At 41.7% G+C, this 18,625-nt stretch overlaps 1 protein-coding gene and 1 long non-coding RNA gene across 2 annotated transcripts; one reads left to right on the forward strand and one right to left on the reverse strand.

Annotated features, from left to right (window-relative positions):
- The first annotated feature begins 8,907 nt into the window (after window positions 1-8,907).
- LOC309342912 (alpha-1-antitrypsin-like) lies at window positions 8,908-14,393 on the forward strand. Its single transcript, XM_081863879.1, has 5 exons — window positions 8,908-9,043; window positions 9,647-10,352; window positions 11,238-11,508; window positions 12,847-12,997; window positions 14,025-14,393. Exons 2-5 carry the CDS (start codon window positions 9,683-9,685, stop codon window positions 14,226-14,228), a joined length of 1,296 nt encoding a protein of 431 aa, XP_081720005.1. The 5' UTR covers window positions 8,908-9,043; window positions 9,647-9,682; the 3' UTR covers window positions 14,229-14,393.
- On the reverse strand, window positions 12,609-16,690 carry LOC309345654. Its single transcript, XR_014158338.1, has 3 exons — window positions 16,617-16,690; window positions 16,233-16,583; window positions 12,609-12,650 (listed from the first exon to the last, which is right to left on the reverse strand). It is a non-coding gene; the product is annotated as an uncharacterized lncRNA (long non-coding RNA).
- Window positions 16,691-18,625: the final 1,935 nt, after the last annotated feature.

Below are 18,625 nucleotides of genomic sequence, written 5' to 3' on the forward strand. Positions count from 1 at the left end.
ATAAATGCCTTACTGTCTGCAGGCTATTTTCTTTTTGGAAAAATAGTTACTGATCCCATTGAAGGTTTTAATCTACCTCTCCTTACTACTGAGTGTTCTCCAAGTTCACTGTCACCACGTCCCAGGACATCATAAGGACTCTGAGGGTCATGGAGATATGCTATTGCAATAACTTGTGAAATAGCTCTCTCCCTAAACAACAGGAAAATGATAGGGCAAACAATGCGTAACTCCAGCAAATCATTGGGGTGGAAATAATGGTGGCTTTATGAAACATTAAGGCAAGGAAGATATAGCACCAATGAAGCTTCCCTCCATCCGGAAAACAGATTATTTCCTTGTATACAGTGAGATTACACAAGCACCCCCACTCAGCTCTCTTAGTCTTAATTCCCCTTGTTTACTGATGCATACCCACCAAACCCAAAAGTCAGTTGCCCTGTTTCATTCAGCAGCCTAACAGCCCACAGATAGAAGCTGTTCTTTACCCTGTTGGTGCGACTAATCATGCTTCTGTATCTTCTGCCTGAGGGCAGGAGATCAAGAAAGTGCCGGCCAGGGTGTGAATGATCCCTGAGAATTTTCCTCACTCTCCTGAGGCAACGTTCTTCCGCTATTTCATCCAGTGGATTCACGGGACAGCCCATAATATCTTGTGCTGTATTCACCACCCTCTGTAGGCACTTCCTATCAGATTATGTCAAACCAGCGTACAACACCAAAGCAATATTTTGTGGCCTAAACTTTCATCTGTACTAATATTACGTCTTAAGAGTACGGTAAGCTAAAAGTCTCCAGGCACTGCAGTTGCCCACTAGGGAATCTCACTTGGTGAGGTTGATGTTGCCAGCCTTCATGTCACATTTGCCTAAGACATCAGTATAGGGAAACCTTCCTGATGCTATTGGATCCCAGCATCCCTCAGCTCCAGACAGCACAGTTCGTGGTCAGGGATGGTGGGAGTTGTACTCCCACAACATCTAGAGCATGGGTAGGCAAACTTTTTTTTTTTTTTTTAAAGATATTTATTAGAATTTCCAATTTAATACAAAAAAACCAACAAAAAACAAAAATGCACAAAAAATAACAAAAACACAAAAACACACTGTTAAAAAACAAAACAAATATAATTTCCATTACTTATTTCCATTACCTTGTTTCCCAGAACTCCTCTCACCTCCCCCTTTTGTATTCCAGTTCAAATTCTTAACTCAGCAAATCCTTATTGTAACTTATTATAACTTATTTTAACTTATTGCTCAACCTTTGCATTACAGCTGGTAACCACTTGATTTCTGTCCAACATCATTCTAACATTCATTAATTTTACAATATTTCTGCAAATAATCTTTAAATTTCTTCCAGTCCTCTTCCGCCGACTCTTTTCCCTGGTCTCGGATTCTGCCGGTCATTTCTGCCAGTCCCATATAGTCAATCATCTTCATCTGCCATTCTTCCAGAGTGGGTAGGTCTTGTGTCTTCCAATATTTTGCAATCAATATTCTTGCTGCTGTTGTTGCATACATAAAAAAGGTTCTATCCTTCTTTGGCACCAATTGGCCAACCATGCCCAGGAGAAAGGCCTCTGGTTTCTTCAAGAAGGTATATTTAAATACCTTTTTCATTTCATTATAGATCATTTCCCAGAAAGCCTTAATCCTTGGGCATGTCCACCAAAGGTGAAAGAATGTACCTTCAGTTTCTTTACATTTCCAACATTTATTATCGGCCAAATGATAAATTTTTGCAAGCTTGACTGGGGTCATGTACCACCTATACATCATTTTCATTATATTCTCTCTTAAGGCATTACATGCCGTAAATTTCAAATCGGTGGTCCATAACTGTTCCCAGTCAGCAAACATAATATTATGTCCAACATCCTGTGCCCATTTAATCATGACAGATTTTACTGTTTCATCCTGCGTGTTCCATTTCAGCAGCAAGTTATACATCTTTGACAAAATCTTGGTTTTGGGTTCTAACAATTCTGTTTCTAATTTCGATTTTTCCACCTGGAATCCAATTTTCTTGTCTAGTTTATAAGCCTCCATTATCTGATGATAATGAAACCAGTCTCCCACTTTATCTTTTAATTTTTCAAAGCTCTGCAATTTCCATTTGTCTCCCTCTTGCTCCAAAATTTCCCAGTATTTTGGCCATTTGGACTCCATATTGAGTCTTTTGAAAGCTTTCGCTTCCATTGGTGACAACCACCTTGGGGTTTTGTTTTCCAATAGGTCTTTGTATCTTATCCAAACATTAAACAGTGCTTTCCTGACAATATGGTTTTTAAATGCTTTATGTACTTTAACCTTGTCGTACCACAAGTATGCATGCCACCCAAATGCATTATTAAATCCTTCTAGATCCAAAGTGTCTGTGTTTTCAAGAAGCAGCCAATCTTTCAACCAGCAGAATGCTGCTGATTCATAATAAAGTTTAAGGTCTGGCAGGGCAATTCCCCCCCTTTCCTTTACATCAGTTAATATTTTAAATTTTATTCTGGGCTTCTTGCCCTGCCAGACAAATCTAGAGATATCTTTCTCCCACTTCTTGAAACAATCCACCTTGTCCACAGTTTGCAATGTTTGGAACAAAAACAACATTCTAGGCAATACATTCATTTTTATAACTGCGATTCGACCCAACAAGGAAAGCTTCAAATTTGACCAAGTTTCTAAATCTTTTTTCACTTCTGACCAACCTTTTTCATAATTATCTTTAAATAAGTTCATATTTTTTGCTGTCATATTAATCCCCAGATATTTCACTTTCTTAACTAAAGTCAAGCCTGTCTCATTCTGAAACCTTTCTTTTTCAATTGGTGTTAAATTTTTCTCTAAAACCTTAGTTTTTAACTTATTCAATTTAAATCCTGCCACTTGACCCAGTAGCATGGGTAGGCAAACTAAGGCCCAAGGGCCAGATCCGGCCCAATCTCCTTCTAAATCCGGGCCATGGACGGTCCGAGAATCAGCGTGTTTTTACATGAGTAGAAAGTGTCCTTTTATTTAAAATACATCCCTTGGTTATTTGTGGGGCATAGGAATTAGTTCATTTTTTATCCCCCCCCCAAAAAAAAATATAGTCCAGCATCCCACAAGGTCTGAGGAACAGTGGACCAGCCCCCTGCTGAAAAAGTTTGCTGACCCCTGATCTTGAGGAACAGGTTCACTGTCCCTTGCTCAAAGCTTTTCAATCTGCCATTACCTCATGGCCTCAGTGGGTAAAATGAAGGGACACACTAGCAGGCAAAAAAGAAATTGCATCGCATTTTGGTTCTCTGCCTTCCTTGGAAAACCCTTGTTTGTTCTGATTAATGGTTAATTATGAAAATGGGCATTTGGGGCAGATCAATAATTAAGAAATAGTGGCAGAGGCCTGCTTAATATTTATAAGAGCAGGTTAAAATATCGGGGGGGGAGCAAGAAACTAAATTTGTAAATCAGGATAGTGGGAAAAGCTAAAGAGGATAATTTGACGGGCTTTTGGGGTGATTCACTTGCAACTTTGGCAGGTGCTGGTTTTTATGATATCTAAGTAAGGAATGCACATTGAATAAATCCAGCATATGTTAAAAGAAAGGACTTGAATAGAGATGTGCTAATGACTTTCTTGAATAATTCAAAAGATTTCATATTAAGAACAGCTAGAGATAAACCAGAATTTGCAAAACTGGGAGTGAAAATCAAATACTTTTTTTCATAGATCTCTCACCAGTGTCCCTCCCTGCAAAAAATAACCATGAATTATGTTTTCTGACTGGGAGACTAAAGAAATGATATACGTGGGGTATATGTTCTAGTATATTTTTTTGATATGGGTGTAGGTGCTATACAATTAAAATTAAAGAGGAAACATTGCCTTACATAAATATGTTGGATGAAGGGGAAATTGAAGCTACTGCTTCATTGAATAATTCCAAGTTAGCCTAATAAAGGGGGGAATCATTCGTTGAGTGACAGAATGGGGGAATATTGTTTTAAGGATGAATGGAAATTGCTTGTAGAATTTACAAAATATACATATAATGTAAATATGGACAAATATAATAGTTTTTCTATGTAGTAAAATGTAAAGTGTGTGTGTATCTTTAATACAGTTTGTTTACTTGAAAAAACAACCTTGAGTTTTGGATTTCCAAAGGTGCTTGTTTATGCAGCTCTTTGCCAAACAGCTCTGGTCCAAACTGGAGGGACCATCAGCATTTAGCAGTTGGTTGAGCCTCTAATGTTGCCAGAGTGTTGTGTCTTGTGTGAGAGAAGTGCTAAACCTGACAAATGTCATCTATGTGATTTATTTTATCTTTGGTAGAAGAATTACAAGTTCCAGGAAAGTCTATCATTTACTTCTTCTTAGTGATTGCTCTTCAAGTTTATTGTCATCACGACCCAGGGCAGCCCAAAGACCATGCTGATCATGGGAATAAAAATCAATCTAAAAAGCAACAACTACCTTTGACACTATTCGAAGCAAAAAGTGACTGGCATAAGATTGTGCATTTTGATTCTACAAGGAATCAATGGTGCATGTTGATTCTACAAGGAAATTGCTTCTGAGGCAGCTGTCCAAAATATTTTCTCCACTAAGCATTTCCACACCCTTTGTAACGCTCAGCCTTGGGGCTAAATCTCAGACCCCTAGACTGATTTACAAGGGACTTGCATTTAACCTGTCACAGATCATGGAGGCTAAGAGCCACAGAGGATTCGGGGGGCCACCAGGTGGCGCATTGGAAGATGGCCGACAATAACATCTCTCCGACCCACACGAGGTAATTAAGAGGCTGCTATGGGAAGTATGCAGTCTTCCCACCCCCACCCCCAGGAGATGGGGGGGGACTGCCTTGCAGCGGTGGCCATAATGCACTCCCGGATTCGAGAGAAGGGGGTGCCACCCGGTCACTTGGCACCAGCCCTCGGTGAAGTTGGCTCTTCCCGGACGCTGTCTCCAATCTGCGCATGCTGGTTCGCTTTAGATTGAAAATACAATGGGTCTCTGGGATCGGAGCGGCAGGCGAGGACAAATAAATCAAGCGATGAAGCGCCATTAAGAGATTGGTATGTCTGGAGCGAAGAAGGGGGGTGGAGGAAAATACTTTTCTTTTTTTTTGCCTTATGTGAGTATTAATAACCCTCCACCCCAAAGAAAGAAGAATCGCTGTGTTTTATTACACAAGCAGGAATTTAAAAACTGTGTGGGATGAATTAATGATGAATGAAGAGAGGATTGGTAAATATCGGAGAATGGAAAAATTCTATGACGCAGTTTTAAAATGGCGTCTCGCAAGACAGGCTTGTTTAAGAAAGACGGGGGGAGGAGAACCAGGACCATTGGAATGTGAGTGATGATTGGAATTGGATCTTAATCCTGGCAGAGCCCTCCATGAGATATTTTACAAAGCCTGGGAAAACTAAAGGGCAGACCGAAGATAAACTTTTGAAGGAGGAGGGGAATGGCGGCTGTCCCTATGAGATATGACTTGTGGGGTGTGTAAAACCCACACAGACGATGTTTGCTTTCAACCTGCCTGTGAAGATTATCAGAGATCGCAAAGAAAGGAATATATGACAACAACAAGAAGAAGATGAAGAAAGTAATAAAGAGACTATCTGGATAGAACTGGATAGAACTGTTTAATTAAAGCAGTAATAGAAGTGATGTTTGGATTCTCATTCGGAGCTTGATGTATGGGTACCCCCAACAAAATTGAAAAATTTGGCTGTACAATTTGGAATTAATGTGATTTGAAATAATGTGATATGATTGGCCTGTTAATAAAAATTATGTGTTGTTGGTGTTTGTTTTTTTTTTTAAAAAAAAGAGCCACAGAGGATTCTGACAGCTCTTCTTTAAGCTTCACCATCCAGGCAACGAAAGCCTGGGTGAACATAGGGAATGCCTTGTTCATAACGTGTTCAAGGAAAATCCTCCCTCAGTTTTTGGAAAATGTCAGAACCATGTATAAAGCTGAAGGCTTTTTGAATAACTTTTCTAATTTCACAGAGGCAGCAAAACAGATTAATGATTATATAGGGAGATAAAGTCGTGAGGAAATAGCCCATGCCATTGATTGCTTCAATCAAAAGGATGCACTGGTGCTTGTGACATATATTATCTTTAGTCAGTTCTTCTCTGTTTATGAGGACCAGGTTCAAGACCTTGTCATGTCTTCCACCGTAAGGGAAATGAAATTGTCAGCAAGGCAATGGAGGAATTTGTTGGCCTTTACATGTTTGGCAGAGTCCTGACAGGTATTGGAGTAGCTGAAGTCTCCCATAACAACAATATCTTTCCTTTTGTAATGTTTGGTAATCTGCTTTAGGAAGGAATCATCCAAGTCTTCAGTCTAGTTTGGTGGTCTATAGCAGACACCCACAGTGAGGCCGTTGACCTACTATTTTTACTCATATACTCTAGTTTCCATGCTCTGGGTCATGGATTTATTCACATTAAACACATCATTTATATATCATTATTATTCATCTTGCTTACTTCCCATACTCTATGCATTGGTATAGAGACAACTGAAACCATGTCATTTCCTCCAGCTACTTCCTTCTTGTCATTTCCTGCCCTTTATCAGGTTTCTGGAGCACCATCATTATCCCCTGTCCTAGGTGTTCCTCTGTCTTCTATATTGTTGTCTGCCTCCTGCTCAGGATCTAGTTTAAATCTTTCCTGATCAGATTTGTGAGACTCTTAGCAAACACATTCTTGCCAGCCGCTGTGGAGTGCTGCCCATCTCCTCCAAAAGTCCTTCTTCAAGTAAGCAGCAGTGGCGTAGCGTGGGGGTGCGGGGGGGCACAACATCTGGGGGGCGCGCTCGCCGCCTCCGGAGTCGCCGAAGAGCCTTGGGCGCAGGCTGTAGCAGAGCCCCATGTCTCGCAGAACCGAAGAGCTGTGCGCGCATCCGGGCTGAAGGCGTCTGGCAGGCAGCGGCTCTCAGCGCTCGCCACGGTCCCCGCTCATCAGGGCCGCGGAGGGCGCGCCAGGCAGCCCCTCCTCACAGCCCCGCCGTTGCCGCCGCCGCCGCTGCAGCTGCTGGGCCATGTTGCATTTTCCTCGCCTCTCTGCCCTCCTCCTCTGGGCAAGCGGCTTCATTTGGGCGGCAACGCCAGCGGCAACTCACCTCAGATCATCTGACACGGACCCACCGCCGCCGCCGTGGCTATCTTACCGTAAATACCCCAGCCCAGGCAGCAGCAAGAAGAAGCTGGCAGCGGCGGCAGGTTAGGGGTTAGGGGCGCAAATTACTTGCCTTGCCCCGGGTGCTGACAATCCACGCTACGCTGCTGGTAAGCAGAGACCATGATCCAAGAAGCCAAACCCTCCCCGATGACACCACCTGTGCAGCCAATGATTTACTTCCAGTATTTTATTCTCTCTTCCTGTACCACGAACTTCAACAGGGTGGAGTGATGGAAAAACAACCTGTGCCCTACGGCTCTTCAGCTTCCTGCCTCATAGCCCCTTGCTGTATGTTGAAGCTGTATGTGGCAGTATTGTTTGTACCCACATGAATCAGAAGGAAAGGGTAGTGGTCCATGGGATTTACAGTGGTACCTCGGGTTACATATGCTTCAGGTTACATACGCTTCAGGTTACAGACTCGGCTAACCCAGAAATAGTGCTTCAGGTTAAGAACTTTGCTTCAGGTTGAGAACAGAAATCATGCTCCAGCGGCTTGGTGGCAGCAGGAGGCCCCATTAGCTAAAGTGGTGCTTCAGGTTAAGAACAGTTTCAGGTTAAGTACGGCTCTCCGGAACGAATTAAGTACTTAACCTGAGGTACCACTGTATAAGACTTGGCAATTTCTCTGTCACATCTTTGCATTTGGAAGAAAGCACACCTCTCAGGGCATCCTGTTACCTCTGCACACTGGGACAGCTTGTGGGCTTCCCATACGTATCTGGTTGGCCACTGTGAGTCATTGAGCCATTGAACTGATCCAGCAGACTTAATGATAATAATAATAATAATAATAATAATAATAATACCCCACCCACCTGGCTGGGTTTCCTCAGCCACTCTGGGTGGCTTACAGAATATATAAAACATAATAAAGCATCAAGCATTAAAAACTTCCTGATACAGGGCTGCCTTCAGATGTCTTCTAAAAGTTATGTAGTCCTTAATCTCCTTGACATCTGAAGGGAGGGCATTCTCATGTTCTTACGTTTTCGAAAAATTATCTAAAAAGAGGTAACTTTCTAAAACAGGATATGGGAACCTTGGTCAGCCAGAGGGTGACATTGGCTGCTATGCAAGTTTCTGAGGGCCACCTTCCAGTAATGGGAACGAGCACGGGCAGAAGCAGTGCTTTTTTGGGGGGGGGCTACTCAAGGGCACACAGTACTGGCACAATTTTTGTCAAATGTTAAAAGTGTGGCACCTACTATAAGAACTTTATGGTAAGTACCGACACCTTTTTTCTATAAAAAAAATAGCACCGAGGAAAAGTGAATAGACAGACAAATGTAAATTTTACCTTTGTACAGTAGGCTAGTTTCTACATCCTGCTCTGACCTCCACTTAGATAAACAGGATGCATTATCAGAGTTCATGGACACATTCTAGCCAAGCAAAAACACTCAAGAAAATAGGTGGTGAGAGGGAAGAATACAGCCTGTGGGGAGAGAAGTATGGAGAGCAGCATGGAGAGAGTTTGGGGGCCCAGACAGAGAGGCCTGAGAATCCCCACACCCTGACCTGAAACCGAAAGAGTTGAGGAAATGTAGCTATTTCTATCTGTGAAAACTTGAGAGAGTATGAGGGGAGACTCAGGGCCACAAGATGGCTTGGTGCCATCAGGTTTGTAGGCCATTCAAAGGACCCCTTATCTTGGCTGCTGATACCATTGTGCAAAGTCTAGAGACCACTTGAAAATCCATTGCTTCACATTGTGCTCTATGTACCCTTTGATAATCCATGTTTGTTCTGCTTAATGGTTAATGCTGAAGACTAAGTATTATATAAGTCTGGTGCGTAACTAACAAAGGAGTCACATAGACCAATATAGTGTCGTTTCGAGAATTCTGTAAGTATGATATGCATTTTTCTTTTTCTGTTTATCTTTTATTGAATTCTATGCATGGGAACAGGACAGTACAAGAGTCTTCATCCATTTTCTCTCTTCCCCCACCTTCCATGAAAAAGAAAAGTCAGCCCCTTCGCACAAGTCTCCAAAAGAAAATCAAATGGTTTTTACTTGGCGGAAGATGATTTGATAATGATGCAAAGATATATTTTAAATGAAAATATTAAATGCATTATGATCATTCTAGAATGCATGTTAGGAAACAGAAACATAAAGATGTTTTATATGAATAAGACATTTCAAAAGTTAGATATGTTGTTTTGGTAGGACAATGACATTTTAATCAAATGTTATTTCCATTTTTCTTTTTTAAAAATGGAAATAACATTTTATTAAAATGTCATCGTCCTACCAAAACAACATATCTAACTTTTGAAATGTCTTATTCTATTCAAATGCTCCATGGATGAAATATGTTGTGTGAATTACTAGCACAACCCACTATTTCATGTCCAGTGGGTTGAATTCTTGAACAAAACCCTGTCCTTTAAACAGAGTTGAACAGAATAATTTGATTAACAATGGCTCTTTTACTGTTTGTAGGATATTTTCATTGTCAAAGAATACTTACCAATCCTAATGAAGGCCTTAATCTCCCTCTCCTTACTACTGAGTGTTCTCCAAGTTCACTGTCACCACGTCCCAGGACAGCCTAAGGACTCTGAGGGTCATGAAGATAAAATTATATTTGAACCCCCACATCCTTCTGTGGAAGAAGAACAGGGTCAGAACTTGATGTACGCTCATGCAATTGCTCCCAGTAATGCCAACTTTGCATTTAGATTCCACAAACAAATAGCTTTAGGTGAAGCTGCCAAAAATATTTTCTTCTCTCCAGTCAGCATCTCCAGCACTTTTGCAGCACTGACGCTGGGTGCCAAATCTGAAACACAAAGCCAAATTTACAAAGGACTTGCTTTTAACCTTTCGGAGACTGAAGAGCACAAAATACACAAAGGATTCCATCAGCTCATCAGTACCCTGAATGATCCAAACAACAAGGCCCTGATTAACACAGGGAATGCCTTATTCATAGATGAGCCACTGAAAATACTTCCGAAATTCCTGGAAGATGTCAAAACCTTGTATGGAGCTGAAGCCTTTTCATCCAACTTCCAGAATTCATCGGCAGCTAAAACCCAAATAAATGATTATGTGCAGGCCAAAACTCATGGGAAAATACCCCATGCGGTTGATGAGCTTGATCCAAGGACTGTGATGGTTTTATTGAACTACATCTTCTTCAACGGTAAGTTGAAAGAAAGATAAATAAATTGGGGGTTTGTAAAAAAAATCTCCAGGCATCTTCTAATCCGCTTTGCTCTGCCACTGACTTTTGTAATTGCAATACTGGAATAAAATAAAAAATAAAAAAGAATCTTCAGGCATCCTCAGAATAAGAAGGGTTTTGTAGATGCAAATTAATAGCCATACAGGCACACAGGCAGGTGTAATAAAATTACCAGTAATTAAGGGGAGTTTTGGTTTTGAGGTAGAATGAAAGTCATAGCATGGAATCATAGGGGTTTTTTTTAATTAAAGAAATGGGGGGTAGAGAGACTTCCCCATTCTTTTATGTTGGGTTATGTGTTGAGTCTTTCAGCTTGTTCAACATCACAGAGGGTCAACATGGAAGCAGGGATACTTCTAATGGACAATAAGATGTGATCTGTGCTTACCTTTGCTTTGCTAGTGTAGGGGTAGGAAACTTCTCCTCCAGACTTCTCTATCCATCCATCAGGACTCTTTCCAGACCATACTCCCTTCCTCAGGGTCATGTCTCCCACTGACCCTGCTCTGTATTTTCTTCAACACAGAGAATTGTATTCCCCAGGCTGCATTCCTCAGCCTTCCTGTTCCACATCCTCCATGCATTTGCATGGCAGGAATGTGTCTTTGAAGTGCGGCAATACCTCCTGATTCCCTGGATCAAGGATAGAGAGATCGGTGGGGAAATCTTTCTCTGACCATTTTTACCTCTGGCCCCAACTCACCATTGGCATGTTGCCCTTGGGAAATTTCCCAGGAGAAAATGAAGCCCTTAGGCTTAAAAAGATTTTCCTCCGTTGCCCTGGTGAATTTCACGATCCATTTACTTGGTTCTTGGAACTTTTCTTTTTTTCTCCTTTCAAAGCCCATTGGAAATATCCTTTCAGCATTCACTTTACAAAGGAAGAAGATTTTTTTGTAGATGCAAACACAACTGTGAAAGTCAGCCTAATGTATCGAAATGGCTATTACAACTTCCTCCATGATGAAGAGCTGTCTTGCTCAGTGGTGGAAATTCCATACAAAGGAGATGCCAGCGCATGGTTCATTCTGCCAGATGAAGGGAAAATGAAGCAGGTGGAGGATGGCTTGAGCATGGAATTTCTGGATAGATGTAAAAGATCCTTCATATATGAGTAAGTCTTCTATGTGCTGTTATTAAAATGTTGCTGCTGTTGAGCTGATATTCCATGGCATTTCTCCTTTGGCCATTTTGGGGAGAGAGGGCAAAACAAAACTACCACTACCACCCCAAGAAAAAGAGCAACGGATAATATGGGACATTTCATGAGGATGGAAGTGTGGAGATTTGTGCCCTTGCTCTTACTATCTTTTACAACAGGGGTGGAGACCCGATAGCCCCCAAGATATTGTTGGACTACAACTCCCATCAGCCCCAGCCAGCACAGCCAATGGTCAGGGAGGATGGGAGTTGTAGTCCAAAACATATGGTCAACCAGAGATTCCCCACCCCTGTTTTACAAGCAGACCATGAGAAATAATCAGAAAGAAACACCCTCACTTTCTCAAGGGATGAGGAATTTTGGGGAATGGGGTAGAGTTTGGCACAGCGCTACCTTTATTATAGCTAATGCCTTTATAGTACAGGACAAGAGTCATCAGTTTTGAAACCTAACTTGGATACATAGGAAGCTGCTTATCCCAAGTCAGACCATTGATCCATCTAGTAAGCATAGTCATAGGCAGCATTCACATGACAGCTTATTCCATTTTCAAAATATTCTCTTAATCACTAAATTCCTCATTATATGTGAGCTTTCACGTGATATAAAAGACACCTCTGGAACTATAGGAATTAAAGGAGAAAGATGCAGGGATTGTAGAGTCCCATCTACAAATGTCTGCAGTTGTTTGGCCTCAACCCTCTTGATCATCTTCTCCTGAAGTAAGCCACCGATATATACAGTAAACATACACACACAACCAATTTGCTTATATTTAAATTTTAATATAAATGTCTTGTTTTGGAACAAATTAAGTTTGAAGTGTGCTTTTGAGTGAAATATTAGGGGTGTGGCTCCCAGAGATCCATTGCATGAAGAATTTGGCTCTTCAGCTATAGAAATTTGACATTCCTGAGTCAGCAGGCTCCAAGTAAAAATCCATTGTATGGAGGTCAGTTCTTCATAACCACCATTTCTCTTCCAGTTATGGTCCTCCTTGATGCTAAAGTGCAGCCTCCCCCAACCTGCTGCCTTCCAGATTGGACTGACCATCAGTCTCAAACATCTGGATGGCACTAGGTTAGGAAATGCTCCTATACAAGACGAATAACAGAAGCAGAAGGTGAGCAAAGAAACCACTCTGCTATTGATACACCAGCATACAAATCCACTACTTGTCCCTGTTTAATTGTACATACCCATGTTATGTGCACTTCTGGAGGTAATCTAAACAAAATTATTTGCGCTCATAATTTTATGTTTGGATTTTGCTGTCCATGTGTTAATCAGAGAAATCCACCTGTACCTTCCAAAAATTTCCATTTCCGGATCCTATGATGTCAAAGACACATTGCAGAGAATGGGTGTGACTGATGTCTTTAGCGATAAGAATGCTGACCTGTCTGGAATTACGGGGGAACCCAATCTGAAAGTTTCCAAAGTAAGTATGTGAGGGGGTCTTTAGAAAAGCATTTCATGAGAGATGATCTGGTTGTGGGCATTATTATTGCTACTATTATTATTTGTGCCCTTTCACTTGGCATGTGCATTAGGATGGACTCCAAGGTGGAGGTCACTTGTCAAATTCATATACCCAAGGTGTTCAGAGCAAAGGGGGATGATTATTTCCAATCTTTGTCTCCACCGCCTCAGGCAATGCATGTAAACATGCCCAGGAATAAGGAGAGCTTTCATCCCTCCTGCATTAGGTAGCTTCCATGCCCAGACTATATTTTGTTTTGGTTAATGTGGATTCCTTATTCTGCAGGTCTTCAGAATCATTATATTTTTAAAAATAAATATACCCTTTCTTCCATACGTTTGTGTCCTGAGTCGTCTTGTGGGTGTGATGGCAATGCATTTTTCTTAATCTATGTTGCCAAGACATTTGGAATACTATGTACAATTCAAATCACCACACCTTAAACAGAACACTGTAGACTAGTTCAGAAAAGGCCATCTGAAACAATTATAGGGTAAAGCAACGGCCTATAGAATTGTAGAACTGTAGTGTTGGAAGGCTCCGTCAGGATCATCTAGTCCAACCAACTACAATGCAGCTGTCGCATGCGGGGATCGAACCTGCAAGCTTGGCATTATCAGCACCAGGCTCTAACCAACCGAGCTATAGGAGAGCTTACAAGGTAGAAGTAGGGACAATGAAAGCAAATAAATAAGAGGTGACATGGTAGTTTAGAAAAGGGCATCTAAAAGGATTGTGGGGGTAGAGGAACTCTCTGTTTCTTTGCAGGGGCAGGGAGAATGGAGGTAAATAAGGGACATGATAGAGGTGGAGAAGGGGGAAAGAGGGAAGATCTTACCACTCATAATCCTAGAACCCAGAGTCACCTGGAACTTTTGGATATTTACATGGAAGACAAAGGTAGTTACCCATCCAGCACACATGTTATGGTAGGCTTTCCTCCATCACATATGAAGACAAGTAATATGTCACTATTTCCCTCCAGGCCATTCACAAGGCTGTCGTGGACATTCATGAGGGTGGCACTGAAGCCGCCGGAGTCACAGTTATAGAGCTTTCACCAAGGTTTGGAGGTCTTGCTCCTAATCCTATCTTTAAGATCAACAGACCCTACCTGTTTCTAATTATGGAAAAGAAAACACACAGTGCTGTCTTCTTAGGGAAAATTGTGAACCCAACTGAAAAATGAGTACGTGATCAGATCGAAATTTCCCATTGCAATTTCCCCTGATCTTTAAAACATGGATTTCCTCACTTTGTACTAGCCTAACCCCAGTAGTGTTATCCGATTTGCTTTGAAATTAAATAAGGCAATGAGCACAAATGACTGCTGGAATAAAATGATTTGAAAGTATTGTAATCTTGTAGACTATATTTCTTACACCATTTGTTGCCTACAGCATGTTTCTGGCTATGGAAAGAGATCTCTGTTTCAGTGGTTAATGCTGAATCCTGCAACAATGCCTGCTTCTAAAAAAATAAAAGCTCCACAGAACCAGGCATGACTCTCAGGGTCCCTATAATTTCTGCGGGATCAAGTAATGAGGGAATCAATCCGGGCCTGCTGAATATATTTTGCTGCCAGTTGCAAGGAGCAAGATGACACCAGTTATCCTTTTAGAAACAAAAGCCTGACACTGAATCTTCCTTCAAAACTGGCACCCACCATCACGCCTCAGGGCTACAGGCTAGTTTGGGCGGGTGAAAGCCAGGTCATGTGGTAAACACAGCTCTGTCTTCCACCAGATGGGAAACACCAGAGAGAGGGTTGAAGGAGAATAACTGGCGAGGCTGCCATCACCACTGCCATTCAAGTATCCACCAATGGAGGCAGCTAACATGCTCTGCATAATGGATGCAATTGTAGCCAACCCTGGGTGCAAAATGTTGGGTTGGGGGAGCAAGAGAAAAAAAGGAGTAAGCCCAATGGATCTGTTTGAAATGATTCAGAAAGAAGGAAGTTTATTTTTTTGCTGAAACAGGAGCCTGAAACATTTCGGCGCTAGGGAAATTCTTCAACTGGGGACAGGAAGAACGATTTGCCTGTCTCCGTTGCCTTTACCTTTTAAACAGCTCTCTCCCTAAACAACAGCAAATCGATAGGGCAGACAATGTGTAACTCCAGCAAATTCTTGGGGTGGAGATAATGGTGATGTCTTCTTTATAGAAAACCACTTTTAGAAATGTTAAGGCAAATAAATGTTAAATGTTTTTAATTCAGTTTTACTAGCAAACCAGAGGTGAAACTAATCCCTACCCAGCCTCAGGAGGAGTGCAGGGAACGTTCGTGCAACACACCTACACACTGCAGCCGACACACTTAACGTGTTGCGACACACACTTTGGAAAGCTCTGAGATAGATGGACAGACTCAATCAACTTTTGGGGAAAGGCGTTCAGTGATAGAGCATCTGCTTTGCCAGGTCCCAGGTTCAAACCCAGGTGTCTCCAGAAAGGGCTGGGAAACACTCCTGCCTGGAACCCTGAAGAGCAGCTGCCAGTCAGTGTAGACAACACTGAGTGAGATGGACCAATGGTCTGGCTCGGTATAAGGCAGCTTCCTATGTTTCTAACTCCCAGCATCCCTCTGTCATTTTTATGCAGAAACTACACCCGAAATGTGCGCGATTCAAATGAAGACTTTTCATGAACCCTGCCAGTTAGTGTTGGTGGTGCTGGGGCCAGTGAATGGGCTCAATATTGGGCAGTTTCCCATGTTCTCTTATCCTCACCAGCCTACAGCGTAGGTCGGTAGCTCAATGGCAGAACATCTGCTTTGAATGCAGAAGCTGTCAAGCTTAATCCCTGGGCATCTCCAGGTGGGGCTGGGAGAGACGCCCAGGCAGGAACTCTGGAGGACCATGGGCAGTTGGCATAGACCAACCTTTGCCAACCTGGTGCCCTCAAGACGTTGTAGGACAACAGCTCCCACCAGCCCCAGCCAAACACACCAATATTGAAACAATACTATTCAAACTTATTTCTTTTCCAAAAAAAAACCTTCTAAAAACAATTTGAATAACCTCCTAAAAGCAGTCAGCTCCCCTCAGACTAATACTGCCACTAATACAATTTCTATGCTGCCCTTCCTCTCAGAGAAATCCAAGACAACATACACCATAGCCAAAACTACACAGTTCAAAGCAAAACATTTAAAAGCAATTAAGAAGCCCCCTTTTAAAAAGCCACATACCTTCACAATTAATAATCCCAAGGTTGCCGGGGTGAGTAAGCAAGAGGGAGCAAGAAGGTTTTTATATTCCTCCTGAATGTTAATAGCGAGGGAGTCTGAGATGCTTCACCAGGGACGGTGATCACTTGGATGAGGAACTGCTCCAGTATAGAATAAAAATTTAAGACTTCACTGTGTGTTGCTGTTCCTTTGGTTCACCACAGAGGCAGGAACAACCCCCTGCAATCTGATTGCATCACCTCCCACTTCCCTGCCTTTTCTAGCCTCCTTGGCAGCCTGTCTCCTTAACATCTTCCTTAGTTTCCTGTTACTACACTGCAACTCCTCTCCTCTCCTCTCCTCTCCTCTCCTCTCCTCTTCTCTTCTCAGTTCTGTCTTTCCCACACCTTCCTTGCACAACTCCAATGATCCTCCATCTGTTTTGCCCCAACCTCCCTCCCTCCGTTTGCTTAGTCAGTCTCCTGGCCAGCTCCTCTCAAGCCTTCTGTGATCTCTCCTTCACTGCTTCTGCATCTCTCATAAGGCACTGTCTCTCTGTCGGGTCTCATTACGTCCCTCCACCCGCAATTCCAGCTTGCCAGGCTCCTCATTTGCATATTCATCCTCCCGGGCAACACTCTGCACAAGTGGTGGTCATGCCCCTCCCTCACATAAGAGTACAGATTTATTTTACAAAGTCTATACATGGTTTAATCCATAAATAAATCTGTAAGTGGTTTCCGTAAAATAGTCATTTTTTTCTTTTAAGAAGATACCAATAAAACCAACAGACTTTGAAAACAAAGTCATCGCATTATAGATAACATCCACAAAGTTTAAGAACATCTATACAGTACATAATAAAATTGCATTGCCCAACAGAATATTTTTTAGCAGATAGGTCGCCCCAACATTTTCAGATGGATTGGGGAAATTAAAAATGAATGAACAAATGAACAGATTGCAATGTTCTGGAAAAGCATGAGCCTCTTGCCAATGCATAGCACCTCTTCTGGATTAATCCTTCACAAGTTTTTATTCGATTTTATTTTAGTTTATAAACATTTCCCTCTTTTTTTAAACAGTTTGATAAGATCTCTTATATTTTTTATGGAAAACAATTGGCTAACATATAAGGAAATATTAGAGGAAGAAAACAACCAACTTGAAACTTAAGAAATATGAAGAACTAAAAGAGACAGATATAAGTTGGTTACAATATTATCATCTAAATGAAATCTTTAAAATAGACAAAAAAAGAATGGATTTTGTAATGGTTGTAAGGGGGTTACTTGTGTGTAGGTTGCCTTCAGTTTTAGTTAGATTGCCTGGCCAACCATGCTTTGGCTGACAGCTCACGCTCCGTGGCCGGTCAGTCACTTGCAGAATCCGCCAGTGGGCGTTTCTTGAACAGCATTAGAGCTGTTTGACACCAAGTCTCCTCCTACTTTCCCTGCGCGGAACTCGTCTGCGCAAGTAAGGGGACGGCAGAGGCGTGTCAGCGCTCTCCCCACTAGTCTCTGGTGAAGGGTCTTGGAGACCTGTCTCCAATTCCTCCATCTCCCTCTCTTCTCTACTGGTGTTACGCTGAATTCCTTCCCCCCTGCTGATCCCCTCTCCGGCATCGCTTTGGAGCCTGGCCTCCGCCTTTCGCTCTGATGTCAGTTCCCTGACAGATTTGATACAAAAATATCAGATTTAGAGAAAGAATTATTATTAAATAATAGAAAAATATTATCAAAAATATATTATCATATATATATATATATATATATATATATATATATATATATATGCAGGTTTTGGTGTCCTCGGGTGTCTTCCCGTGTAAAAGTTGGGGTGTCTAGGCGACGTTTCGACGAGGTCTCACTCGTCATCTTCAGGCTGGTGCTTTCGGCTTCTTGTTACTGGAACAGAGCAGGATCTCAGTGTTTGAGTTCCTATAAATACTGTAGAGGGGGTGTGGTGTATAGCCTCCAATGTTCTGGGCAGAGAGGAAGTTCCCAGGCTAGTGTGCCTTTTCTTCTTTTGTTCCTTAATTACTTGAGAGATATCTTATATATATATAAGATATCATATATATATGATATATATGATATATATATATATATATATATGATTGGAATTTGAAAGATGAAGAAAGTGAAGGAAGTGGTGGTAAAGTGGGCACAAGATTTCGGATACCCAATTTAAATGCAAAAATGGGAAGAACTGGGGGGGACCTTAAAATTTACAGCGTGCTATCTGATTAAAATTTTTTTTGTGAAAATGACCTACAGATGGTACCTGACCCCATCCAAATTAGCCAAAATAAATAAAATTAATAACAATAAGTGTTTGAGATGCAAACAACAGGAAGGAACCTTTTTCCACATGTGGTGGACTTGTCCCCTAATTAAAAAAATTGGGACATG

This window comes from Podarcis erhardii, assembly GCF_964252035.2.
Source record: "Podarcis erhardii genome assembly, chromosome: 1".
In the NCBI taxonomy this organism is placed as follows: Eukaryota; Metazoa; Chordata; class Lepidosauria; order Squamata; family Lacertidae; genus Podarcis; species Podarcis erhardii.

Bases quoted from the DNA above. Each gene is read 5' to 3' on its own strand.
- LOC309342912 (XM_081863879.1), top strand. From the start codon at position 9,683: ATGAAGGCCTTAATCTCCCTCTCCTTACTACTGAGTGTTCTCCAAGTT. The intron at 10,353-11,237 runs GTAAGTTGAAAG...CTCCTTTCAAAG, and splicing joins GAACTACATCTTCTTCAACG to CCCATTGGAAATATCCTTTC. The intron at 12,998-14,024 runs GTAAGTATGTGA...ATTTCCCTCCAG, and splicing joins CCAATCTGAAAGTTTCCAAA to GCCATTCACAAGGCTGTCGT.